Source organism: Lagenorhynchus albirostris, chromosome 11 (genome assembly GCF_949774975.1).
Source record: "Lagenorhynchus albirostris chromosome 11, mLagAlb1.1, whole genome shotgun sequence".
In the NCBI taxonomy this organism is placed as follows: domain Eukaryota; kingdom Metazoa; phylum Chordata; class Mammalia; order Artiodactyla; family Delphinidae; genus Lagenorhynchus; species Lagenorhynchus albirostris.
The window spans coordinates 8,944,484-8,972,053 of NC_083105.1; the positions used below are offsets into that span (position 1 = coordinate 8,944,484).

General features: G+C 53.8%; 1 protein-coding gene across 4 annotated transcripts; it reads right to left on the reverse strand.

Moving 5' to 3' along the window:
• Window positions 1-482: 482 nt before the first annotated feature.
• On the reverse strand, window positions 483-27,570 carry FAM83F (family with sequence similarity 83 member F). Of its 4 annotated transcripts, none has more exons than XM_060165019.1 (5): window positions 27,005-27,567; window positions 7,894-8,061; window positions 7,283-7,404; window positions 5,764-6,425; window positions 483-783 (listed from the first exon to the last, which is right to left on the reverse strand). In XM_060165019.1, the coding sequence occupies exons 1-5, from the start codon at window positions 27,491-27,493 to the stop codon at window positions 734-736; spliced, it is 1,491 nt and encodes a 496-aa protein (XP_060021002.1). In that variant the 5' UTR covers window positions 27,494-27,567; the 3' UTR covers window positions 483-733. The 4 variants fall into 4 exon arrangements, 3 of the variants coding, with proteins under 3 accessions (XP_060021002.1, XP_060021001.1, XP_060021003.1); XM_060165018.1 differs by having other exon boundaries at window positions 5,764-6,455; window positions 27,005-27,566; XR_009543322.1 differs by lacking the exon at window positions 7,283-7,404 and having other exon boundaries at window positions 5,764-6,455; window positions 27,005-27,569.

The window sequence follows — 27,570 nt, forward strand, 5'->3', positions numbered from 1 at the left end:
GCCTGCCAGGATGCTGCTGGGGGAGGGAAAGGAGACCTCAGCACAAGGGCTCTCAAAAGGGCAGGGTCAAATGCTGCCCTTACTGCATTCAGAGTCTACTGCAGGAGCCTGAGGGACAGGCCAGGACGGCCACACCAGGAAGGCCACGCCAGGACGGCCACGCCAGGAAGGCCACGCCAGGAAGGCCGCAGCAGCCAGCCCCCAGCCGTCCTCGCTGCATCTTCCACCTTGAGTTCAGAAGCTCAAGCGAGACTGGATCCCGGGCTCAGAGCCCTGTCCTCGTCCCTTCTGTTCCACCAAACCTCTTGGGGGACCGGCAGCACCAGGAAGCCCAGGGAAGGAGAAGCCAGGGGGCTGGGGCTGCCCCGGAGACCCCATCACATTAAGGTAGAAAGACATGGACTCACCCCATCTGGGGGCCTGCAGGGCAAAGCTGGCCCAGTGGAGGGAGCGGGCTGGGCATAAAGGAGAGCAGACACTAGTCAAGCTTCCACTTCATGTAAACAAAGGGTGACCCCCTGCCCGGCCACGACAGTCTTGTGGAGGCGTGTGACGGTCTTGAGATGCTGCAGACCCTCACATCTGGGATACAGGGTCCCTGAGGCCAGGATGGAGGCTGCTGGGGCAGGAGGCCACTAGGCGTCCGATGTGCAAATCGGTGCAGGGTTTGACCTGTGTCTCCACAGGACAGGATGGAGGCATCCACAGGTCCTGCCAACAGCTGGCCCGCAGCTCACAAAATCACACAGTTGCTGGCCTTGGCAGGACTGGAACTTGTTTTACCTGCAGAGACAAGGGACACAGGCGAGGGAGGACGTAGGTAAAGTGCTCCCTGGGCTGGCCTCCAGCCCCTCTACTATGCACCACCCACACCGCAAATTTGGGTGGTTGGGTCACTGTCTGCCTCCCAAGCTGCTGAAACCAGGTCAGTAGGTCCTCAGAAGAGCAAAAGGAAAGATTCTCCCTGTCCTGACAGCCTCAGCAAGACCACCACTGGTTGGGGCATCAGGGATCTGCCATCTTCTGACCTCAGCGGGGCGATTCACCAGTTACTAATACCCTATGCTGCGTCACAGCTCACAAGCGCGACCGCAGTCACTATCAGTGACCCTCTCAGCGTGGCCCTGCCGCGAGGGGGCATCCTCGGCCCGACCTGACAGTGGGGGACGGGGGGGGCAGTAGCCCCCAGAGCCGGGCAGCGCCTGCGCCACTGCCTGCTCTGCCGAGCCCCATCTCAGCTCTTCCCTACAAAGTGTATGTGGCACGGGCGGCCCAAAGGAGGCTCATGAGAGAAAGTCAAATTTCAAAGGAAGAAGTGAGACTGGACATGGGGGCGGGAAGTGGAGGAGAGGCGGCCTCAAGGAAGGCCTGGAGCATAGGGACCCGGTCCGATGGTCAGGACCTGGCCGGTCTGGCTCGGCAGGCAGGAGAGGGGACAGTGGTGTAGAGGGCTCACAAGGACAGTGAGCTCTACCTCCCTATGGGCTTCAGGACCTCACACTCCCCTTTTCTGGAAGATTCTTCCCCTGGATGTCCCCATGGTTCTCTGCTTCCCATCATTCAAGTCTCTGCTCAAATGCCCCTTTGTCAGAGAGGCCTTCCCTGATCACTCTTCAGGAGAAGGTCCTTGCCGTCCCTGTCCCCCTCCCAGTACATAAGAGCAGGGGCAAGCTCACTTTGTCCACTGCTACACCAGGAATTTAGGACAGTGCCTGGCACAGAGCAGACACCGCACAGATAGACATGTGTCGAAAACAATGAATGATCAGGCAGCAGCTACGTAAGGGTTCACACCAATCTAATAACAAGAGCAACTGCAGTGGCATCAGTGGGTGGTGACCGGGTGACGTACATGCCCTCACTCACCTAGATGGTGATGGAAGCCCCAGCCAGGCCCGAGAGACCAGCAGGGCAGGGGATTTTGACATCTGCCAACGAGACTAAGGACGCCTGCCTCTTCTCTGGAGCCCAGTGGGATCAGCTCCTCGAAGGATGCCCATTCAGCTCCCCTCTTCTGTGCCATGTGACCGAGACCTTGGCTGGTAACAGTGCTCAGGTTCATGGAATCAGAGCACGGCCTGAGAACACCAGCTGGGGTCTGACCTCAGGAGCGACACTGAGTTTTGGAACTCCATCTTGGCAAGACAGCTGCTGAGTAGGCTTACCCTGGAACTGAAGGCCCACAGGTCCCTTATGGAGCTCTGAACCCCAGCAGCACCTCCCCAGCCTTCCATCCCAGGCAGGGGCCCAGCCTTCCAGGAGAGAGATCTGAGACCTCCACCCCAGGGATGACACAGGCAAGTCTGAAGTTCCCAAATCCAGGAGCCAGCGAGCACAGCGCTAGGAGCCAGACCACACTGCCAGCCAGGGTGGCCCATCCACGCACCACTCAGGGGAACCTGGGAGAGTTCTGGCAAGGCAACTGTGGCTGCAGTCACCTCAGAGAACTCTGGGAACAGAAGCGTGGGCTCAGGGGCCCTTGGAAGGTGGTGACCCAGAGGCACTCTCCTCTTCCTCCGTACGGGGGAGGGGGGGGTGGGGGGCGGGGAGTCAGTCATGTACTCAGGCCTCTGGCCCTTCCAAACAGCCTTTAAAGACGTAGGTAGCTGGTGTCAACCCTAACCTTCCAGAGATGGCCATAACGCTCTGGCAGGCCCTGGGAGGCAGGAGAGCCCACCGCCCTTTTCTCACTCATGACCGTGGGCACAGGGCCTCGCCTCTCTGCACCTCTGGGGTCCCGTCTTGAAACAACGTCATCAGGCAGGGTGGCTGTGGGTTCTGGGTGAGAGCATTGAGCCCCGTGTCTACCAGCACACGCCAGGCGCTCAGCCAAAGTCTGTGCCTTTCTTCCTCCTCTTACCGCGCACGAGAGTGTGGGCCTTGTCCCAGGGATTTCCCCAGGGGGATCAGGAGGGGTTTCAGGACATCACCTGGAACCCCCTCCCCCAAACTGGCAGCCCCCAGTGGCAGAGACCTGTCACCTAATCTGCTGCTCTGAGGACCCCTGTGTGGGAAAACGCTCGGGGTGCTCGTTTAAAATGCAGATTCCTGAGCCCAGCCGAGCGGGACCGACTCCTCACTCTTTTGACAAGGCCCTCCAGTGACTGCTGGTCCCTGAGGTTGGATCTCTGCCCCAGAGTCCCGAGCTCCTGGATGGGCACAGGCGGCCGGCTCAGGAAAGGCGCCAATTGCAGGAGCAAGGACTTCGCTGAGAGAAAAACCAGAAGGAGAGGGTGCTTGGCTTCCACCAGTAGGGGGGGCTGTGAGCCTTCAAACCACCTGGCCGCCCACGGCTGGACTGCCAGACCCAAAGGAAGGGATTTCTGAAGGTTCTCCCAAGGGCCACACTTGGGTTTGCAAAAATTTGCATGCTGTTTGACAACTATATACTTCTTATCAAGTAATTGTACAGGCTGTCAGCTCTTAGCTTTTCTATTTTTCTCTCTTTTACTCACCCTGTCATCGGCCTGGGTTCTCCCTTGACAAGAGGGCAGCAGGGACAGAAAGGACAGTCAGAATCAGAGCTCAAAGGGGCCTCTTGAACCCTCCCTGGATCAACCCCTCCTCTTCTCAACCAGGAAACAGCCCCGGGGAGGTGAAAGGATGTGTCCAAGGTGTGGGGAGCAAGGTACTGGGAGCTGAGATCCATCCGATGGCTGTTCTGATGATGCTCTGAACGGTCCCCGTAGGATTCACTGTAGGACAGGGATCCTTTCCCTGGATGGGGCCCTATGGGAATAGCTGAAGTGACTTCCTCCCAGATGACAGTTCCCAGTGTACTAGGTTGCTCGTTCCAACCTTGGGGACCCCCATGCCGCCAGGAACATGACCCTCTGGCACGCAGAGTCCTGCTGATAAGCTTCTGCTGCCTGAGAGGAGGCACTAAACCAGTCAAATGTTTGCGAGGCTGGAGGCCACAAAAAGGGGCTGTGGGGAGGGGAGTCTCTGCTTCTTGCCCTGCCTTCGAGGGAAGAAAGCAGAAGGGAGAGGAAAGGTCTCTTAAGGGACTTGAATTCCAGGCCCTCAGGGCTGGATGCCCGCCCAGGTACACAGAGGCTGTGCTGGACGAGGCCACGCTGTGTTTCCTTGTGATGGAGCAGGAACAGGGTGGCCTCGAGGGCCATCCCTCGTGCGTGCCGCGGCACTCTCGCACTTGCGCTTCTCTCTCTGGCTCTGGCTCTCTCTGGGTGCCAGGCGCGCAGGAGGCGAGCTGGTGCAGGGCACTGTCCCTGGCGGTTTGGCGGGCTCCTGGCACCCCATGCAAACACTCAGGGAGCAGCGGAAGTGTCAGTGACCTGTTCAAGTCATCCAAGCAGGGGAATCTGATGCTGAGACTCACTAAAGGAGGCAGGAAGGGATAAGACAATGGCCTTTTGTTTCTATGGAAACAGCACCTCCGGGTGAGGGGCTGAAGGAAGAGAAAGCTTCTACTTCACCTCCAGTCAGGACGTGGGAAAGAGCCCCTTTTGTGGTTGGGCTCGCCCCTCCCCCTCTCTTCCCTGCCAGGTGTTCACCATGGCAACCCTTCTTCCAAACAAGAGGTGCAGGGCAGCAGAAGCATCCGGAGCTGGGGGAGCCAGGGAGCCCAGGGGGAATGGGCCAGGCCCAGCTACCCCTCCCTGACAGGACACGGGCCCTGGCCTCGGTTTGTGTCCCGGCCCCACTATCACTTACTGTGCCCTGGGACCACTTAATTCACCTCCCTGAGCTTCCATCTGCCACCTCCGTGGTTCCTGTGAGGGCCAAGTGAGAGAGAGAGCACCTAGTGAAGGACCCGGCACACGGAGGCGCTCAGTAAATGCTTCCTGGCCAAGTGCAGCTATAGCCCTGGCACTGCTGCTGTGCCCAAATTCTCGGAGACTCCAGGCCTGTCCTAACTTTAAGAGGCACAGACTGAGTGCGTCAGGCTCTCTAGCAGGGCTGGGGCATCAGTGTTTGGGAAGACTTGCACTCCAGCCAATGTCAGGTCAAAGCTGGGGCCTTGAGGGACACAGGAATTCTGGAAGCACTCAGGCTGCCCAAGGTAAGTCCCTGCCATTACCTACCTGGCCAGCCAGGGAGCCCAGCCTCACCGCTGCAAAGCCCCACAGCCATGGAGGGAGAAACCCCAACATGGAAACCCCTTTGACTCAGCAATGCCGACATGAGAAAAGGCGCCAGCGGTGGCCCTGGCTGCCACCACCAGCCAGAAGAGGCCGCTCTGGAGACTGTTCCAGAGAAAGAGATAAAGGCAGAGAGACAGCCAGAAAGATGCCACCAGGAACAATCTCTCCCAGAAGTAAACAGCCTGGCAAATACCACTGATCAAATAAACACAGGGAGGAGCCACGTCAACAACAGAAACAACAGAAACAAGGAAAAGTGGGTCAGGGCATTGGTGCGGTGTGTTTGACCAGCTCAGATCCTGACGGCAACGGATCCAGCAAGGAACAAGGTTTGCTGGAACAAGCCCTAGAGTCAGAGCCCTAGTCTCAGACTACTCCGTGCCCAGCACTGTTCTGAGCACTTCATATCCTCAGAACAGCTGGGCGAGGCAGGCATCACTTTCCCCTTTTAGAGAAGAGGAAACTGAAACTCCGGCCTGCAGTGGCTGGCCCCAGGCCACACGCAGGCAAAGGCCAGAGCAGGATGGGAATTGAGGACCACAGGGCCCAGAGCTGATGTGCTCTCCCTGCCGGGAGGCGGCCTTCTTGCAGAATCAGCAGTGCTCCTGGACCAGGGCCAGAGGCCTGAGGAGCCCTGGGCCCAGTGGGAGGGACTCACCTGAGACGTCGCCACTGGAGCCCTGGTTGGGCCTCTTCCCCGCCATAAACTCCGCTTCGGCCAAGGCCTCGGGGGAGGGGGCGCTGGCCGTGCTATTGGGCGCTGCGGGCCTCTTGGACCGCCGGCTGAAGAACCTGCTGCTGAAGCGCCTGCCCTCCTTGGCCGCGGTGGCCTCCCCATTGGCAGCTTCTCCCCTGCCATTTTGGGCAAGGGCGTCCTGGGGTCTGGGCTTCAGGTCCACACGCAGGTGGGAGAACACCCTGCCATCCCGACTCAGCTCTCCCGAGAGAATGGGCTCCACGGGGGGCAGCACCTGCTCCAGCGTGACCAGGTCGTGCAGGAAACTCTCCAGGCGCCGTGCTGACTCGCCGCCCTTGCTGCCCTCCTCCTGCCCCTCTGCATTGCGGCTGGCCTCCTGCTGCTGCCGGGCAGCCCAGCGCATCATCTCCCCGGGTGGGTGGTGGCTGCCCGTCACCAGGGTGTACTTGGGGTTGATAAGCTTGCGAGCCACAGTGGAGGAGTAGTTGAGGCCCAGCCTGCCAGCGCCTCCTGCCAGGCCCAGCTGCTGGTACAAGTCCACCTCCTCGGAGATGGCGTACAGCTCCCGGAACTCCACGTCGAAGGGCTCCACGTTCTGCCCTGTCAGGAGGAGGAGAAGGTTCCTGTCCACATGGGAGGAACTCCAGGTGAATCTGGGAACATGGGGACAGAAAAGCAACATACATGTGCCCAGGCCTGCAGCCTTGCCCTGCCAGCCGCCCCTCGGTGAGCCCATCTCAAACCCCGCTGCCCAGCCCGACCTGCTCCACCACTGAGGCTGGATGCCTTGCTGCCTTCGTGCTGGGGTGCTCTCCCTCCACAGACCCAAATCCTCCCTTGGTCCAGGTCTTGGCCTCAAATGCAGAAAGCAGGCAGTGGGTGTAGGGCAAGGGCAAGAGAAGTCAGGTCTGGATTCAAACCTGCTTTCTGCCCTGCGTGCCTTGTCAAATGGGGCTTGTAAGGCGTACCATCACAGAGTTGCTGTGAGGCTCAAAGTCCAATAACAAATATAAAAGGTTTCGCTCAGTACCTGGCACAAACGTACATTTAATAAGGAGTACCTATAGCTGCCACTACTGTTAATACTATTCCATTCCCTAATAGTTCTCCTCTGAATTTTTAGAGCACCTAGCATCTGCAAAACCCCATACTTCAACCACACAAGAGGACTGACGCCATTTATTAATTGTGTCATGTGCCCGGGTCTCTTCCAGCCTCAAAAGGCAACCAGCTGTTGTGGACCATGCAAGGCAGGCAGTGCTTAATGCTCAACAAAAGTTGACCCTCTTTCTTGAATAATCCATTAGCCAGAAAGTTTGAGGGAAGGGACCGGCCAGGAGGCTATTCTTTGCTATCAGAATAGACAAGAGCTCTTAAACTCATGACTGTGGAGGCTCTAGTCCAGCATCTTTCTGAACATGAACACTTGTGACCATGAACAAAGGCCTCCCGGGCCCTTCTCTGACCTGGCCCAACTCACCTGTAGGATCCAGTGGCTACTTTATCACCATCTACCATTAGGAACTTGGATGACAGGGTCCCCTTGATCTTCCCCATGGGCATGTAAAAGCCAACACCTGTCACAGAGCGGACACGGATGTTCTGTTGAGAAGAGGAGAAGGGCACTGTCACTCAGGATGGGGCCCTAGAGGCTCTAAGCTGAGTCTCTGCATGGGTGGAGGATGAATCCTCTTGTCCACGGGACCCTGACTCTGCTTCCTACGGCCTGAGGAAGTCAGCAAATCTGGCCTTGGGCTCAGACGGGCCCAGGGGGGCCCCAGTCTGCTCTCAAAGCTCTTCAGAAGAGAAACACAGCCCTGCCTTCAACCCTGACAGTGACTCTGAGGGCTGAGCGCCCGGGACTAGGCTGCAGCTGCCTCCTTGGCCTCAGCAGCCTTGGGATAAAATGTAAGCCAGTCGTGCAGTGAGGGTTAGCAGTTCATGAGGCAAGGCTTTAGACAGAAGGAAAGGGGTTGAGAGGGCTGTTCACCGGGGCCCCTGAACTGGGGAGCAGGCAGAGGGAGGGGCAGAGGCAGTCTCCATCCCACTTCCTTCCCCCCTCCCACCCCCAGTGTCAGTGATACAACTTACCCGAATACGGAAGTCAGCGAGCTCCAGGCCCTGACACATCTCCAGGAAATACCTCACGCCCGCCTCGTCCAGGATGATGTACACTGGCACGCGGCGCTTGGAGGCAGCATCCACAATGTCTTGGAAGATCTCACCATCAGTGAAGAGGTCCATGACCACAGCAATGACCTGGACAGGGAAGGGCACTAGTGAGGCACGTGGTGACCACACACATACAGAGTCACACTGCGGCCCACAGAGGACCAGCTGGGCTGGGGTAAGTGCTGGCCAAGAGTCAAAAATGCCATCTGCACCACTCCTGGGTTTTGCACATCCCCACCCACCTCTGAGCACATGTGAGCAGGAGATGGGCTCCCTGCTCTGGGAAATGAAGATGGTGCAGAGGGTGTAGGCCATGCTGCTTGTACTTCATCCTTGGCAAATTCCCACCACCCACCCTGGGGATTTTCCAGCAGCTCTTCAGAAGCCACGTCAGTGGAGATCTAGGAGGCTGAGGAAAGTTGGTTCTGGTGCCTTCGGGAAATAAGCAGGTTCAAGGAGCTGCAGTCACTGAGAGGCATGAAATGGACCATTTCCACAAGCTGCAGATCTGCTCAGATACCACTTTCTTTGCAGACCTGGGTGCTTTGATCTCCCTGCAGCTGTGCAAAGCCCTGTGCTTCCCTGAGCACAGATTCGGGCAGAGCTCCAGTTAGCTCGGGCTCCCTTGGCCTCCAGGTGTCCAGACCATCCCACTTCATCCTCAAATCAAGGTCCCTGCCAGGACCCTTGATTTCCAAAAGCCAGCCTTGATTATCCATCCTGGAAGGCGAGGCCTTCCGCAGCCTGAGGCGGATTTGCCTTCCTGACCTCAGCCTCCTCCACTTTCCTACACAAACCTTCTGCTCCAGAGGCAGGGTGTTCTTGTTGGCCCCAAGCACTGTGCCCATGATGCAGAGGAAAGTATGTGCTTTGGGGTCAGAGAGATCCGATTATAACCACTTTCTATTTATGTAACCTTAGGCAAATCCCTTAACTTTGATGAGCCTCTGTTTCCTCATCTGCAAAGTGGGAATACGCTGTACTTGATACATTTGGCATCAGGATTAGAAATAACATCTGTAAGCATCAACAATGCCTGATATGTAGGTAAGTCTTCAATAAATGGTAACCATTGTATGGTCGAAGGAGTCTGCTTGTCGTTGTAACTGAAAGCCCGAACGCTGAAGCCAGGCAGACCAGGCCTGGTTCACTAACTCCACTGCTGACTCATCAGTGCCCCAGCTTCCTTGGCAGCAAAATCGAGCTCATAGTAGCACCTGTCTCAAAGGGTTGTTGAGAAGGCTTAGAGAAGCAAACTGTGAAAGCGTTTAGCAGAGCGCAGGCACATGTTAAGCTCAATAAGTGTATCCTCCATCACCATCATCATCATCACAATCACCATCACCTTCACGTGTGCTCTGCCGTTATCTCTGCCTCTAAAGACCACCCCCCAACACCATTTACACAATATCACATAAGGCCCTTCTTACCTCCTACATCTAATACCCAATCATTCATACAAGTAACATTTACAAAGCCCCACAGGCAGAGGGAGGATCTCAGGACAAACAAACTACAGTCCCTAACCTCAAGGGGTTAATCCAGTTGGAATCATAAGACATTCGCACAAAATAATAAGACATAAGGTAAAATGAGACAAATGCCTTAAGAGATGCACAAATGATGTGTGATGTGAGTTCTAAGGAGGGGTGGTAGGAAGAGAAGGAGGGACTTAGGGAGGGGGAGGGTTGAAAGATCACTTTCAGCCAGGGGAGAACAGGAAAGGTTTCACCGAGGAAGCTGAAACCTGAAGAATGGGCAGCCTTGGGTGCCATAAGAAACGAGCAGGGAATAAAACCAAGCAGGGAAGTGGGCAAGGCTGCCATGCATGGGTATGCAGGTTGTGCACTGCACACAGGCACTGGGCTGATGGGGGTGAGTGGGAGCTGTGCCTGCCTGAGGAAGAGATGCCTTTTCCTAATCTGCGCACAGGTGCCACATGGGCTACCAGGGGCCTAGGAGGTGAACATTTCAGGCAAAGAAAACAGCACAAGCAAAGGCACTGAGGACAGGCATGACTGACAGAAACAGAGGAGATGCAAATAAAATACTGAATGAAGAAAGAGAAATAACTACAGATATATTTACTTTTTAAGAAATTCTTACTACTTAAGAAATGGTAAAAAGACTAGGAATATTTACACATTGATGACTTTGAAAATGAAATTGACATGGATAAGTCATTAAAAGTGAATTAAACATATCAACTATAGTTCAGTTTTTTAAAAAGTAAATTAAATACAATACGGCATAATCAAATAAGGTTATCCTAAAAATGAAAGGATTATTCAACATCAGAAACATATCAATTTATAACATTTATAGTGCCAAAGAGGGAAAATCATATATTATCTTAATAAGTTTTTATAAAGTATTTGAGAACACTATTTGTGATTAAAACTCTCAAAAAACTAGGAATAGATGGGAACTTCCTTAATGTCATAAAGCCTATCTACTAAAAACCCTCATGAAACATACTTAAAGTTGCATTCCCTTTAAGTCTTAAGCAAGTCAAGAATATTCACTTATCACCACTGCTGTTCAACAAAGTATTGGCGGTCCTGACCAATGCAACATGACAAGGAAAAGAAATGAGACAGAAGGATTAGAAGAGACAAAACTACCAGTATTTAAGGATGATATTTAAAAAAAAAAAAAACAGCAGAATACAGAGAAAAACTATTAGAAGTAATAGGAGAATTTGGCAAGATTGCCAGATACAAGAAAAACTTACAAAAACCAATAGCATTTTTCTACTACAGCAATAACCAATTAAAAAAAAAGAAAAGAAGGTCCATTCAAAATTGCAACTTAAGCACATAGTATTTAGGAATTAATACCTTTATGGAGAAATTTAGAAAACTCTATTAAAGGACAGTTACAAATATTTGAATAAATGAAAAGATAAATTGTGTTCATGGATAACATGATTTAATGTTTTAAAAATCCAGTTCTCTTCATATTAATAAAATCCCATGCAACTCCAATGAATGGTCAGTAAAATTTTTTGAGTTCAAATATTTCTAAGATGTGAGGAAGAATGAAGATTCAAATAACTAAGTCAATTTTGAAAAAGAAAAGCTAAAAGGGGACACTTGTCCTACTAGACAGTAAGACATACTGCAGAGCCAAATTAATAAGAATTGCGATACTGAGATAGGAAGGAACTGACAAATAGACCATGGGACAGAATAGAGAGACCAGAAATATATAGGTACCTACACACATACATAAAACTTTAACTTAAAGTCTTAACTTTAAGGCAGAATCACAACTCAGTGGAGAAAGGATGCTGTTTAGCAGATGCTATTGGGACAACTGGCATACTAAATGCAGAAAAATAAAATGGATCCCTACCTCACACCATATATAAAGGTGAATTTCAGGTAGGCTGTATACCTAAATGCAGAAGATACAACTAATAAAGGAATTCATGAAATATAGGAAAATATCTTCATGGCATAGGTAAGATGGGATTTCTTAAGATTCCAAAAGCATGAATCATAAGACAAATAAAATTTTAAAAGAGGCATTTGGCAAATTAGGGATTTTCTGTTCAAAGAAAGATGTCAACAGACAAAGATAACCAACAGGGGGAAGATATCTGCAATGTCTACAACCAAAAGGAACTAATAATACACAAGAGATGCCTGCACATCAGCAAGAAAAAGACAGAAAACTAATTAGAATAATGGGCAAAGGATATGAATAGGCAATTCCTAGAGGATATACCTGAATGGCTAATAAGTATGTAAAGAGAAGCAGACCTCATTAGTAAGCAGAAAGATTCAAATTAAAGCAAAGAGACAGTAATAATAACGGCACATGAAGTGTAACCTTTAAAAATTATATAAAAAATTTTAAATAAATTTAAAAAAAGCAAAGAGATAAGAGAGATACCACTTTACAACTATAACATGAACTAAAAACTAGAAAGTTGGATAGTCCTAAATGTTGGCGTGTGAGGAAAGGGGAACCCTCATTCACTGAGGGTGGGAGGGAACACTGGTACAGCTATTTCTTAGGGCAAGGGGCAGAGCTTCGTGGATTTAAGGTTGTGCATGCCTGGAAGCCAGCAACGCTACTCTTGGCTACACACCCAGGGAACCTCTTGGATCTTTGCACAGGTCTATAAGGGGGCAGGAACAAAGACATTCACTGTAGCTTTCTTCGGGATAGCAAGGAGTTGGCAGCAACCTGGATGTCCATCTCTAGAAGAATGGATGTGGAGAATGTGAGGGATGCTCCGGACAGAGTGCTCTGCAGCAGACAGAAGCAATGAACGAGTTCCATGTGCAGAACCTGGGTAGTTCTTTTTAAGATGAATGTTAGAGATAGAGATCTATAGCCTAATACCATTTATGTAAATAAAAACACACTACATAAAATAACCCTGCATGTTTTTCAAGGATACGGACATGTCCAAGGACATACACTGAATATAGGAGGATGGCTGCCTATGGAAGGAGAAAGGGACGGGAGGGAAGGAGAGAGTAAAATAAGAGGGGCCTTCCCTGGATTGACGATGGCAGTGGACCATGAACTGAGGCTCACAATCAGCTCTGCACTTGAGGTCCAAGACAAACAGACAAACAAACAAAAAACAATTGGCCTGGAACAGTTCAGGGTAGGTGTAGCGTAAGGACAACGGGGTGGGGCTGGATCACGGAGGGCTTTAACAATCCACTTTAGGCTTCATTCCAGCAGAACACAGCTCGCACCATCTCAGAGGCCTCCTGATAGCTCCCAACTGCTGCCTGAGGCCAGAGTCTACTGTTTGCTCATTTCCAGACTCTCCACAGTGTCCAGCTCAAAGCTGACTCTCAGTATGTTGCTGGGGAGGGCTTCACTGGCTCAGGAAAGCGCTTCTGGATTCACTCTTGCTTTTGTTTTGTAATTGAAAGCGCAGGGAGCCTGCTCGCCCTCACCCCCACCCGACAGAGGATGTGCTGTGAGAGCATCACAGACTAGAGCGAGAGATGTCCTCAGGGGCCCTGCTTTCGGGAGGCTTGGTCTGCGGTGCCCTGGTCAGAGCCAGCCATCTGTGTCACTACCAATTAAGCAGTGAAATATCTGTAGTAGGAAAAAATCAATTGCTCGCTGACTCCTGCAATCTCGTTGTGGAGGAGTGGTGATAATTACCCTTCGCTTTGGTCTCTTGAGGCCCTGCTTGACATTAGGATCCCCGGCATCAGGCCCAGGAAAACCAGCTCCCCACTCCCTCCGCTCTGGTGTTTAATGTGCCCCGTGATCCTACGGGCCAAATCTAACTTCAAGGCTGCCAGTAGAAATGGAAAATCAGGTTTTATAAGAGAGACATCAAAGGCACAGAACCCGGGGAGCTGGATTTCGTCAGGAGGGAAAAGTCATCCCCTGGCCTCCCGGCAGGCTCCTTTATCTGGTTACCCACTGACGTGCGGCACCTGGGGAGAGAGGTTAATTTGAGGTGGCAGGAGTTTTTAGAAGCTGTCGCAGGCTCTGGCAAAGCAGTTCTGATGTTGTAACACTTCTCATCAGGTGTTTGGTTAGCTTACCATCTCCTCCTTTGACGTTCGGCCTCAGCGGTGGGGTGGGGCAACAGGGTGTGTTAGGGAACCTCTGAATTCCCCTCCATCTGTCACTTACCTTTAATTAAGCTGCCATCTTTTCAGATTCTCTTCCTGGACTCCTTAACTACCATTAGATTAACGAAATTAATGAAAAGGACTCCACCTTCCCCGTGCACACCGCAGCAACTCTACTCAAGACAGCCGGGGAGGGGCTTTCCTGGTGGCACAGTGGTTAAGAATCCACCTGCCAATGCAAGGGACACGGGTTCGTGCCCTGGCCCGGGAAGATCCCACATGCAGCGGAGCAACTAAGCGCGTGCACCACAACTACTGAGCCTGAGCTCTACAGTCCGCGAGCCACAACTACTGAGTCCGCATGCTGCAACTACTGAAGCCCGCGCGGCTAGAGCCCGTGCTCCGCTACAATAGAAGCCAGGACATGAGAAGCCCACGCACTGCTACGAAGAGTAGCCCCCGCTCGCCGCAACTAGAGAAAGCCTGTGTGCAGCAACGAAGACCCAACACAGCCAAAAATAACTAAATAAATAAATTTATTTAAAAAAAAAAAAGACAGCTGGGGACTGACACCCCCGGTGTGTTTGGATGACCCAGTCTGGATGGCCACCGCACTGCCAGTCTCCTCGGCACAGAGCTATGCTCACCAGCCTGCCCTGGAGGCCCTTCCAAAGCCAACGTCCTCTAGGTCATCCGGGCCAGAAGCCCGAGTCTGCTGGCCTCCTCCTCCTCCCCACGACCAAATCCAATCGGCTACCGACGCCAGCAGGTCCTCCTCTGTGCACCTTCTCTGGGTCAGCTCCATTCTGTTCCTACTGCACTGCTGCCCTTGCTCGGGCCCCCCTCATTTCTCACTGAACTTCTGGAATAGTTTCCTAACTAGTCTCTCCTCCATCTCTGTGCTCCAATTCCTTCTCCGTAGCAGTGACCCTGCCAAAACAACAGACTGATGAAGTGGTGGGTCCCACAGCCAAACTCCTTAACTTGGCATTGAAGGGCCTTATGATGGCCCCTTTCCTCCTCTCCAGCTTCATCTCGGACCATCTCACGTCTGCCCCTTGTTTTCAGCCGTGCAGGATGACCTGTAGTTACCCTAACTCAGGGTTTCTCCACTGTGGGACTTCCAGGGGTCCAGGGACAGTATTCCTTGCCGTGGGGGGCTGTCCTGTGCATCGCAGGGTGCTTAGCAGCATGCCAGTAGCGCCACCCCCACTGGTGACAACGAAAAATGTTTGTAGACATCGATAAATATCTCCTGGGGGCAAAACTGCATCAACTCCCCACCCCCTTTTGAGAACAACTGCACACACCAGGCAGTTTCCAGTTCTTCTGTTCCTACCCCTCCTGTACGCCTGTGAAACATCTACGCATCTTTCAAGACACAGGTAAGAATTTCCTGAACTTCTCCCCACCCAATATTGTTCACCACTCCCTGCTTCCTGCCCACGTTGTGTTCCGGGTACATAACAGAGGTCCTTGACATTTTATTGTAACATCTGCTGAATGGCTCTGTCCCTTACTGGGCTGTGGGCTCCCGGATGGCAGGGACCAGCTGACTTCTCTCAGAATCTCCACCCTCAGGGGACATCTCAACACGAAGTCAGTTCTCCATGTTTGTGGAATGAATGTCTACACGGAGGGTGTTTCACGTCTACTGTTTTATTTGCGGGCTGTGGACCTAGCTTTGTTGTTAACTCTTTTATTTCATTAATGACTAGACATTTTGGTGGAGGGACAGAAAAAAAAAAAAGAATGCTGCGCAAGATTCCAGGTTAGACCATCCTGCTGGAAGGCAGAGCTGAAGCTCTTCCTCAAGGGCACAGAGAAGGGAAAGGAAGTGGGCGCCTTTTGGGACTGCGGCCTGAGCGCCAGTCCCCGGTCTGGTCTTCCTCTGTTCCACCCACCCAAGGTCTTGAAGGGGCAGCCAGCCCATTACTGAGGATAGTACTTTACGAAGGGGTCAAAGTCCACGCCAAGAACATCAGGCCAGGAAGCAGAGCTGCCACCAGCACATACAGCCAGCGCCTCTGTGCAGATTATGAAAGGGTACCCGTCCTCCCTGTGATGGAATGCAAGCCAGCAAGTGGAGCACGGGCTGCAAGTCAGCCCTACAAAGCCCCTGGGCCAGGCTCCAGTGCAGGCACAGGCTGCATCTGTGCACTCGGTGCCTACGCGGAAGGACATTCCAGATGGGCAGAACCTCAGAGCTGGGAGGAAATGTATCAGCTGGAGCCCAGCCCCAAGGTTAAGTGACCCAGCTGGGTCTTAGCAGAGGTGGGATTAAATAAAGCCCAGGCTTCTGACCCCAGTCCAGAGCTGTCACCCCCAGTGGTGTGGTCGTGGGAGGCTCTGGGGACATCTACTCTGGCTAGGACCTGAGGTCACTTCTGATCACACAAAACCAGGATACATCCATAGAGCCGGACGATACCACCCTCTCGGTCACTGGTTTCCCCAGCTCTGCTGACGAGGAGCTTAGGCACCGGGGTGGGCGTGGCTGCTGCTGACAAAGACCCCCCCACACCCCCCCCCCCGGTCTCGCTCAGCGCCACTGTGGGGAAAAGGCAAGAGGCCCCAGGCCAGGCACGCTCCTTGCAGGTATGTGCTGGAGATGGTCACTTTTTCCTGGGGAGGGAGTAAGGGAGGGAGGGGAACCCACATGGGCAGCTCCACTCCCCACTTGCCCACTGATTACCCATGTAAGCCTGGGGCCTGACTTTTACCTCCCATGCCTGCCCTGCCTGCCTCCCAGGGCCGTTGGGGGTTTCAGATGAGATCATGCCCACGAAATCCCATGAAAAAGCTGTGCGGTTTTGAGGGGCTATCCCCAAACCAGGTGAATGGGGCCAAACGCCCCCACCTCCAGCCCTAAGGTGCCTTGGGGTAGGAAGGGCAGCACCTGGGCAAACTGGTCAGCTGCTGCCTCCCAGAAGGCCCATCTGTCTGGCAGCCCAGGGGAGCCAGTTCTGGGCAGGCCAGCCAGCACCCGGCTCACACATCCCCAGCTGTGGACCGCCTTCTCTGATTTCCCCAGCGAGCGATCTAGGTCTCCAGGGCAGTGGCTGTCAAACTCGAGCCTGTAGAGGATCAGCCGTGCGGGGCGGGGTGGGGCGGGGTGTGCCCGCTGAACGTGCGGGTGCTAGGGCCCCATCCTCAGAGAGTCTGACTCAGCGGCCCCTGGAAACGCGTTTTAACAACACCCTCCCCCTCAGGTGATCTGAATGCAGGTGGTGGAAGGATCACACTTTGAGTGACGGCCAGTGTTGGGAAGAGAATCTACTCTCTGGAAGCAGAAAGTCTCACTGGTTGTGGGGCCTTGAGTGAGTAAGTTCATCTAAGTCTCCATTTCCTCATTTTCAAATGGGGAGGTGGTCCCTTCAGGGTTGTTCTGAGTTTTAAATGAGATAATGCAGCGGCACAAGGAACACAGTGCCTGGCCTGCTGTGAGCTGTGGGTCCACGTCGGCACCCCCTTCTCTCCTCTGATGGAACCCAGAACAAAGGGGCCTCACTTCGGAGGCAGCTCCCAGGGAGACAGCAGCACAGAGCTGCCCACCAGCCCCAGACGTCAAGGTAGAGATGTTTTCCTTTGCCTGGTACCATGTCCAGCAGGTCCAGAACATGGTGATTAACGCCAAGGCAACACTACACTTCCAGGAAGGTCAAAACTTGAACCGAGGGGAAGGGCAGCTCAATCAAGGGAAGAGTAAGTAAGTCTGTACAATGCACTGTCCCTCGAGCGACGCTGGGCATCAGTGCCTGCACGCCGAGCACGGAACGCACCACTAGGAAAACTGCGGCCCTGGGAATTCTCTGGTGGTCCAGTGGTTAGGACTCTGAGCTTTCACTGCCGAGGGCCTGGGTTCAACCCCTGGCTGGGGCCATGAGGCGCGGCCAAAAGAAAAAAGAAAGAAAGAAAGGAAAGAAAACTGCAGCCTGAGTGGAGAGCACCTCCAGGTGGGCTCGGGACCCAGTTGGCACGGCTGCCACTGAGCATGGAGAGGTGCTGCTGGAGGATGGAGACAACTCGCCCGGCACACGTCAAAGGCCTTCTTTTGTCATCAAGGCTGCAACAGGCCCCATCCAATTTCTCCCCCGGTGGGATGTGAACAACTGGACAAGAAAGCGTTACCTTAAGCTTCCTGTCTGTGCTTCCTGGGGTGAGAGAGGAGAGGAAAGCCCAGGAGAGGAGGCCTGCATGACTGCCCGGGGAACACCCACGGACGCTGCCTGGCCCTGCCCCACCTGCCTTGCAGCCTCCTACCTCTGGGACACCAGAGTCATTTAGCTGAATCCCCAAAGTCCAGGAGCATCCTGCAGTGGGTGAAGCACAGACTTTGGAGTCGGGGGTTCCACAGGGGTGGTGAGACCACGGGTGTTACTTGACCCCTGGGAACTCTGCCTGTAAAGTGAGGCTGACTCATGGTTCTTGTGAGGATGCGGAGACGCAGTGACGCCTGGAGAGCATCTGGCGCTGTGCTTCCTCTCCACAGTGCCTGGCACACGGTGGGAGGGTGGGGGTGGGGCTCAGCGTCAGCATGATGGGAGACTAGGGGTCGGTCCCCTGCTCTTGGCAGGTGGAACCAATAGCCCAACCCTAAGCGTGCCGTTTCCCTGCCCAAACCCTCGGCCTGAGTTCAGCCTGGCCAAAGACCCTCCGTGTGCTTCCAACCCACTCCCTCCCTTGATGATAAACTCCTCTGCGTTCTCCAAACACACCCAGCAACTCCCACCCTGGTGGCTTAACTCACACTGTCACCACCTTCTCCCTGTGGTGATGGGAACATCCCTTCCCTGTTGAGGTCCTTGCTTCACCCTCCCCCAGGCTGTCCCAGGTTCATTCTCGTCCTGGGTCCCCAGCCCCCAGGGCAGTGTGTACCCTTCCCAGAAGGCACACCTGCTCAGGCCTGTGTCTCTCTGAGCACATGGTGGAGGGGGGGGCGCGCAGAGACCTGTCATGCCACCCTGCACAGGGCCTGACACGCAGTGAATGTCTAAAGAGTACCTCCGCAGTAGGGGGCTTCTCTCGGGGGGCTGAGGAAGCAGTCTGGACCAGAGCCCTGGCCCACCGAGAGGACAGAAGCCAAGACCACTGGGGTCTTGTGCTCTGCCTCGAGGCCGGGCTGCCCCCAGCCCACCGGCCGGGCACCTGCGCTTTGTCAGCTGAGGCTTCCCAGCTGTCTGAGGCCATGTTACACTGTTTCAGGCTCACTAATTAGACATCATTAACCACCAGGCTCCCTCCTGCACTGGCAGCCACTGGAGCCCAGCTCTGCCAGCCAGGCCACCTCCCCCCCAGGCCCCGTGGCCTCTGCGCCAGCTCTGTTCCCGCCTCTGCTGTGCAGCACCGGGGCTCACTCCCTGTCCACCCCTCATCCTTATGAGGCACTCTTGACACCCATTCCCCAAACTAGGTGGATGAAGGGGTGATACAAAGGACACTCGGGCCGGCTCTCCAGAGAACAGACTGTACCCATGTGAGCAAGGTCAACTAATTCAGCCGTGAAGAACCATATGTGATCTGCCAGGCAGTAAGAAGAGCAATTCTTTTTAAGATCCTAGGCCAGCTTTTCCCTGCCCCACAGCATGCTTCTGGGATGACTTCCCCTGCACTAAGTTGGTGTTAATTAGTGAAAATTATCTAATGCAAGCTCATTTTAACATTAGCTTAAAGCTAAACATAATTAAGAAGATAAATCAGCTGCTAAGAAAAAAAAACCCAACGAGGAAACACACATGATTCTTAGGATAAGCTGCTGCTCTGGGTTACCGGCCTGGAGCTCTGAGCACCACACACTGTGTGGGCAGAGTACGGCAGGACCCGAGAAGTACCTTCGAGGTATTTCTTGATGGATCAATCAGCGCAAGACAACTGGAGTTGGCAGCTTGCCCGGGAGGTTCTGAGAAGCGGCAAGGATAACTTACTGGCCACAGCCAGGTGATGCTGCCTGGGAGGGCTTCTCCAGAGAGGCAAGTGGAGGGTGCAGGGAGCGGGGGAAGGTGGTCAGGAGGGGCTGGGTGCTGGGAATAGCGTGAATCTGTGCACTCCGAGGCCTCCGGCCTTGCACACCCGGCCCTCTGCCCGCCCTCCCTTCCATACCGGCTGCTTCAGCCGTCAATTCCCAGGAGGCCTCTGCGCCCCTGGAGCTCAGTGGGATTCAGACTCCATCTCAAGTTCCCATCCAGCTCCACTATTTACCAGCCCTGTGACCTTAGCATCTGTAAAATGGAAAGTTGCTGGATTGTTGGGAAAGTTAAATGAAATAATATATTTTAAAAGGGCTAACACGGTCTGGTATTTAAGTACTCAACAGTTAATAGCTATTGACCCGCTCCCTCTAACCTGTTCTGCAGTTTATCTTCTTTTTCAGCGTCCACATTTTATTCACCTGTATATTTCTGGAATGTGGCACGTGTGAAACATGGTGAGTAAATGAGCAGAAGTGGGGAATCTCCAAGCAGTCTGGGAACCCTTCCGGGAGGGGGAGTTAAGAACACTCACAGTGGGTCCTCAAGGACCCACAAAAAGGAAAGAAGCCCTGGTCCCTGTCCCTGACCCTGCCTCCTGCCGACTCACTGCTAGAGAACACAACAGAAAGAGCATTTATCTGGAGCCTCCCACGTGCCCCACCGGTGCTGTGAGAGGCCCAACAGGGTGACCACCGTACAAGCTGGGCTGGGATGAGCCAACAGATTACTAGAAACTCAGGCCAGAGAGACCACTAATTAGAAAAGCCATAGGCTCTTTTCCTGGGCTAAGATTCTGGGATCATTAGCAAGTCTACAGACTCCACAAATTCAGAGAAGGAAAAGAAAACGGGGCGGGGGGGGGGGGGGGGGGGGGAAGGCAGCGGCCCCAGCTAAGGCGACCAGTCATGCATGGCCCCTGGGGTAGGAGGTGTGGTAGGAGGGAGGGGGAGGGGCAGGGATCACTAGAGTGACTCAGCCTGGGAGGGGGTGTGGTCAGGACAGTGTCAGGAGCAGAGGCAGGCGGTCAGCCAGGACCCAGCCCTGCTCGTTGGTCCTCTGCCCTGCTCCTCTCTCCCAGAAGATTGGAGGCCTGCCCCAGAACAGGCTCTGCCCTGTACATTGTGAGGAAAAGGAGGCGGACCTGACCACCAGCCAAGGTGAAACAGTGAGGCAGCATCCCGGGGGCACACCTGGACAGATGGGGCGGCGTGGGCGTGGGGTTGCCGGCAGGTCTCCCATTAAGGTCTCAGTTTGTCAGTGAGGGCCCACGTCCCAGAGGGCCAGAAAGTGGCCAGCAAGAGGACACTGGTCGGGGGACTAAGATCCCACAAGCCATGTGGCATGGCCAAACCAAATAAGTCCCTGGAAGCTACCTATATCCAGCTTCCTGGTGACACCAGTGCCACCAGACAGAAAGAATCCTCTCCTCTCCCTCTCCCACCAAAGTAGTCCTGTACTTGTTTGTTTCCAGAACTAGTTGGTGAGCTTCCCAGAACCTGGCTGGCAACAAATATACTTTGCTTCTGGAATTTCAGATGGAAGCGGTGGCCACAGGGGCAATCCCCAAAAGTAACTGCATGTGTAGCAGAAGGACACAAGCCTTGAATTCAGACCTGGGTGGAGTCCCAGCTTGCCTCTTATGAGATCTACGGCCTTGTGCTTTCCCTGAGCCTCTGGGAAAACCTCATTTCCCTTGCAAGGTGCTAAGGATTGAGTTAATTAAAGGAAATAACATGCAGAGCACCTATCTTTCAACAATGTTAGCCCCTTGTAATATAAATCCCTTTTATCTGCATCTATTAGTCATCTTTTTCAAAATGCTGTCTCATATAGTCTTGCACTGGAGTCTCAGAGCAATCTTGTGAAAGTAAGCAAGAAGACAAGAATGATCCCCATTTTACAGATGCAGAGATGGAGGCCTAGCAAGGTCAAATGATTTGCCCAAGGTCACCTGGTAGAGGAGGAAAGACAGAGCAAGAATGAAGACACCCTGGCTCCCGGCTGCCAACTGTGTACTCCTTCCCCTGCAGTGACCTGGCCTCCTGAGACCATTGCCCAGCAAACCTGGCTACGCTACCATGAGACCAAGAAGTCATGAAGAATGCACCCCTTCACTGAGGCCCCATCTTCTACTTTTGAACTCCCCGGGAAACACCCATCCTCAGAGTTTCAGGGACCTAAATTGTCAGATTTCAGAGGAACCAAGCCTCAGCCTCTCTCTTCTCCAAAGACAGAAACACAGCCTGTCCCCCACCTCCACCCACCCCACCCCCGTGTCCCCATGCCCCAGCGCCTACTTGTGCAAGCTCTCGTCCTGAGGAGTCCTTCCAGACTGCCCTTCTGAATGACTCTGCAGGGGACGCCCTCAGGGACCCCTGATTCAGGGACCGGGGAGCCGCCGTGCCTTCCTGTCTCATCTCGGCCCGGCCCGTGGCAGATCCTAGAGAAGACCCTTGGCTGAGTACTCAGTTACCACAGCCCTGCGGACAAGAGCCACCCTGGCAGATGAGAGCCGCCCTGACAAACGGCCACATCAGATCAAGGCAGTTGAGAAGTGCGGGGGGGGGGGGGGCGGGGAGGGGGCAGCTGGAGCTGCTCCTCTCACCCAGAGGAGGAAACAGGAAGCGCACCTGCACAGGGCCTCCAACCTGAAGAGGAGAAGCAAGCCCTGACCGTCCTAACTCTGATCTCCTGGCAGGCAGCCCCGCATCGAGTCCTGGGAGGAAGCTCAGCCGCACTTCCCTCCCGGCTCTGAGAGGCGAGAGCGACGGCAGCACCTTTCCAGGACAACTGATGTTTGTACGATACTTTCTTGGTATCCTCTGCTTTCATACAGTTTCTTCCTGATTTTTCAAAACCATCCAGAAATCTAGGTAATGCCCTCCAATTTTGCAGGTCAGGAGTCCCAGGGAGGGAAGTGATTTACCCCAAAGGAACACAGTTTGTAAGTAGCCAGGTCAGGACAGAAATCAAGACCTTTCAACTTCAGAGCCTATTCTCTGTCCCTGACGTGAAGCTGGGTCTCCATTGCCCGGAAACCCCAGCTCCCAGGATCAGTGACTGAGCGTAAAAGACAGAGACTCAGAATCCAATAGCCACAGAGCCAAGGGCTTGGCAGGGATGCTGGGACAGGCCGAGGCAAGATCCTGGAAGGACTGTGAAGTGCTCAGTCCCTGGAACTGCAGCTGCATCATTATCCGCCAGCCTCAAGGGGACAAGGACTCTGGAACCGCCCCGCACCTTGGAAATAACCGCCCATGAGGAATGGTCACTCAGGGAGGGAAGAAGAGTTGGGCGAGGGAGACAGTGTGTTGGACCCACAGGTCACGGCCTGCCCTGAGAGGCCTTTTCTTGCTCTGCACAGCGAATCAGGCTTTTCAAAGGCAGCTCAGGAGCTCTAGATAAAGCCTCTGACATGGAACGGTAGGAGAACGGGGAAAGGTATTGGGCGAGAAGCAGGACCAGCTCTCCAACAAGGCTGCGAGGTGGCTGACGAATGTACTGTCAGACTCAAGATTTCACAAACCAGGCATATTTAAGTACATATATATATGTCAACTGTTTCTTTTGTTTCTTCTCTCTCTCTTTTTTCTTTTTGAATCTGCTTCATGTCAATATCCCAGTGCCCAGCATGGTGCCTGGTCCAGGCACCTGGTCCAGAGAAGGTGCTGCGTGCTATTTGCTGGATGTATCTGAATGAGGGAAGAGCCAATTGAGGCTAGCAGGGCGAGACAGTGGCAAAGGCTGCCACCCGAAAGCTGAGCCTCCTGGTGAAGTGAACTGGAGCCTCTGAGACTTTGCCACATCCCCTGGGCATGTGTACCCCGCTGTTCACCCCCATCACCTGCCCAGACCTCTAACCAAGGCTGCTAACCTGGCCAACCATGTCTCCTGCCTGGAGCCTTTCCCCAAAGCCCTCTGCACCCCCCTCCTCCCAATTTAGAGCATTCTTCTCTCTGCTGCCAGGTGGCTTGGAACAATGGGGATTAAAGGGGTCCCTCGGTAATGTGCAGTTCAACTGGGGACTCTCCAGACACTTGCTTCCCTAGACGGATGGAGAGGGGCGGGTGGCCAATAGGAGGCAGTTTCCAATCAATTAAACAAACATCATTGGTTGCCCGTGCCGCTGGGGCCCTACAAAGATGACGGACAGGTGTAGGAGGGAGTCTTAGCTCTTCCAAAGCCGCTAGTCCCCGAGGATAAAATGGCTCTCCTGAATCGAGCTGTGTGCCAGGCACACGTGTGGCACAAACAAGGAGCCACGTCTGAGAACAAAAAGTCACTTTTGGATTGAAAATTTGATAAACAGCCAAAGAAGGGTTAGCCTCTGAGCCAGACCCTGAAGGAAAGGGACACACCATTGACAGGCAGAGATGGGGCAGGGCTGGGCCTGCTACCCATGCCCCTCTGTCCCCCCCCAACCAGGTGGGCCTGTTCCTCTCCCTGCCACGGGAATAAAGAGCAGCAGCTCCCAGTTAATCAAAGCTTCCTAGCCCAGCAGCCACCCTCTCCTGGGTTGTGTTTATATCTACACGAGTCATTGGTAGTTCTGACCAGGGACCTGGGTAAGCTGTGTCCTCTCCTTGTCCTTGGTCTGAAGACAAATCATTAGACCCTTCTGGACCTCAGGGGCCTCCCCTCTGCCTGACACGGTTTTTGGGGCCCAAAGGAAATGCTGGGGGAGGCACTGTGGTAAGCAGTGAGGAGCTGGGTAGTTGGTATCCTCGAGTGTGGGGCTCAGGAATGCAGGGGCCAAGGGTCAGTCTTCAAGGTGGGTGGCCAGTAGGTTTTCCTCTGCTCCTGGAGCACAGGCGATACTCTCTAAACCTACTCGGTAGACTCAAAAATGGACGCCGCTGGTCAGAAGGGAGCTGGGGCGCAAAGATGGGTGGATGCTTGGTGCAATTCCACCCTTCTTGCTGCATTCAGACACGCTTGTAGACAGGCCCTCGGCATCAAAGGTCCTTCCATAACCCGGTTCAGGGGCTGGGTCAGTGCCCCTCCTGCCACGCCCTCTGTTAAGCACCCATCATTCTGTATTAAAATGATGGTTTATTAGACTATTAGGCCATTTAAGAGCAGAGGTGTGTTTTATATGTCTGTTTTCTACTGAAGTGCTTAGCACATAGTAAACCTCGAAATATTTGTCCAATGACCAAATGCACTATTCTTCCAAATCGCAGTTATTTGGTCCTCTCACTCTGCCCTTGTAAATGAGAACCAGCCGTTTCCTTGTCTACATAGGGTCTTGATTTAAGTCCAGTCCCCCCTGCCCCCGCCCTGCAGTTAACAGTGGTCACAGCAGCCCAAGCGGCAGCAACCTCCCCTGGTCCCTCTCTGCCAGCGTGGGAGAGGCCACGGACTCACTTCTGGGTCCCTGAAGGCACTTTTCCGCCTGTACTTTAAGCAAAGTACATCGAAAATCTCTCTCTCCTGAGTCTCTTAAGGAGAAACTGCCCATTCCAGTTTCCTTCTCTCTCTCCTTTCAACTCTGCAATTTACGTTCCTTGGAAAGCCCTCCCAGATTAGGCATATCCAGCCTCAAAAACTGCTTTCCTTCCAGCACATCCCCCAGCATTTGAATTAACTCTTGGAGGGCAAAGGCTACCTTATATCCTCCTATGGCTAGTGCCCGGCACACGGTAGGCACCTAGGAAATAATTACTGGTTTAATACGTATGCATTGGATCAGTTCACAGTTGTTAAAGTTTCTGTTGTTAAATATTTAAAGAGTTAAGAACACTCCACTACATAGGAGATTCCTGACATCCCATATGGGACTAGAAGTTCTAGTGGGCAGGTCCCTGTCTCCCCCTCCTTGTAACAGGGGGTCACAACCTGCAGTCCAGGTTCTGACCAGGCTAGTTCCATTCCAGCTCCTTGGTTTAGTCAACCGACAGCACGGCAGTTAAGGAGAAGGACTTTGGTGTTTGAACCCTGGCTCAGCAAGTGACTTAACTGTTCTGAATCCAAACGTAAGGAAAATACCCATCTTACTCCGTAGTTGTGAAAAGCAAAAGAAAAAATGCAGGTAAATCATTAGCACAGTGGCTGGCACATATTAAGGATGCATAAATCAAGGCTTGTTAGTATTACAGCACGAGCCCTGACCCCTGACCCCAGCTGCACCCTGCTGCACAGTATTGTGACCCAGTCCTTTCTCCTCCTCTGTCCAAACTTGTCTTTCTCTTTTGCAGAATGCAATATACAAAGGACGCTCAGGTAGACAAGCTGGAATTCTTTAGAGAGGGAGGGTGGAAACATGGACAGGGAAAAGTTAACCCTTCCTTCTGGCAGCCAATCTAGCCAACTACCTGCATTGCGCCTTCCAGGAAGAGGAGGCCCACCACCGGTCTTTCTAGGCTCGTTCAGCCTCTAGGGATAAAAGGGCTCCAACCACAGTTACTGAGTTGAATCAGAATGGTGAACCCAAGCCACTCCTGCTGTATATTTTGAACTGGGCACCGAAGGCTGCTGATGTTTCTTAACAAATCTCAATGTAGGGGAACCAGACTTAGCAAATAAAAATACAGAATGTCCCCATTAACTTTGAATTTCACAGAAACAGTGAATGACTTTTTAGCATCAGTATGTCCCAATGCAATATTTGGGTCATACTGAATAATACTAAATTTTTTCTTGTTGTTTATCTGGAATTCAAACTTAACTGGACATCTTATATTTTATCTGGAAGCCCTACCCAGGTACCCCTACCCAAGGGCACAGAGTAAATCTTCCCCCTGCCCTACGAACCACTGGCCCCACCAGTATTAGAATACCAGCCACTCTGGAAACATCACCTCCTTTCAATCCCCAGGTAGAGTAGACGCCGTAAGTGGGAGCTTCTTCTTGACCTGCTAAGTCCCAGGGATCTGCCTTGTCAAAGCACCCAGCACAGAGTCAGGTACGTAGTAGGTGATCAAAATACATCCCTTAATTCATCCTAGACTGCATGAGCTCTAGCACTGGGCCCAGAGCCGGAGTGAATTTCAGGGGCCAGGGGCCAGGCCAGCCTTGACTCTGGGGGACTGTCTAAGAGCAGCGTGGCTTGGGGTGGGAGGCCACACCACACTTCCTGGGGTTGCCTGAGGATCTAATCAGAAAATGGCCAGGGATATGTTTTGTAAATCCCTGAGCAGCACATAGGTTATTCTCAAGACCTTTGAGTGGCCCATTTTACCAAAGGACTCCACAGCCCACACTCTTCCCTAGGGAGAGAAACCAGACAGGGAAACAGACACACAGAGCAGAGGAAAGCCAGCGCCTCTGGACACTGTAATGGTGACAAGCAACTGTCCCAACACCTTGTAATTTGCCAAACACGTTCACATCCGCGCTCTCCAGAGGACTCACCAGCCCCACGTCGGAAGGGAGGGCTCTGGTCCCATTTTCCAGAGGGTGGAAAGGGCGGCCAGGCCCAGGCCTTGCCTCGGAGCTGGCGCCTGGTCCAAGGGGCCGGGCGTGGGGAGGCGTGGGGGGCGGGGGGCCGTGGCCTACCTTCTGGGCCTGTTGGATCATCTGCCGGACCACTTGCTTCAGGTGGGGCGCCTTCTCCTCCTTAGGAGGGTGAGTGAAGAGGGTGACGCGGCTCACGCCGCGGTAGAAGGCTGCTTCGGTCCAGCCCAGCTCCAGCGGGGGCACCTCGGTGTCGGAGCAGTCGGGCCAGTAGGCCAGGGAATCGCCGGACTCGGCCGCGGCCTGCGTCGGGGTCTCGGCCTCGGCCTTGCTCTTGCCCCGGCCGGCGGCGCCGGCGGCGGCGACTTCGTAGGGGCTCCAGGTGGCGCCGAGGGCCTGACGCTCCTGGCTGGAGAGGAAGTCCCGCAGCTGCTCCTCCTTGACCCGCTCGCGGTAGGCCTGCTCGCCGCCGCCCAGCAGCGCCTCGAGGGCGGCCCGCCGCCGCTCGCAGTAGTAGAAGGCTGCCTGCGCCGCGGTCACCCTCTCGTTCACGTGCGCCTCGTCCAGGCAGCCGAGCTGGGACTCGGCCATGGCGCCCCGGCCCCGGCCCCGGCCCGGGTCCAACCGCCGCACCTGGAGCCGCCGAGGGGCGGGGCGCCCCACCTGGA

What these genes read in the sequence shown, in the direction of transcription:
- FAM83F (XM_060165018.1), bottom strand. Translation starts at nt 27,493, where the DNA reads ATGGCCGAGTCCCAGCTCGGCTGCCTGGACGAGGCGCACGTGAACGAG. An exon ending in GTAGCCACTGGATCCTACAG is followed by an intron (nt 6,456 to 7,282) that starts GTGAGTTGGGCC and finishes CCATGTTCCCAG; the next exon opens with ATTCACCTGGAGTTCCTCCC. An exon ending in CTCCAGTGGCGACGTCTCAG is followed by an intron (nt 784 to 5,763) that starts GTGAGTCCCTCC and finishes TTGTCTCTGCAG; the next exon opens with GTAAAACAAGTTCCAGTCCT.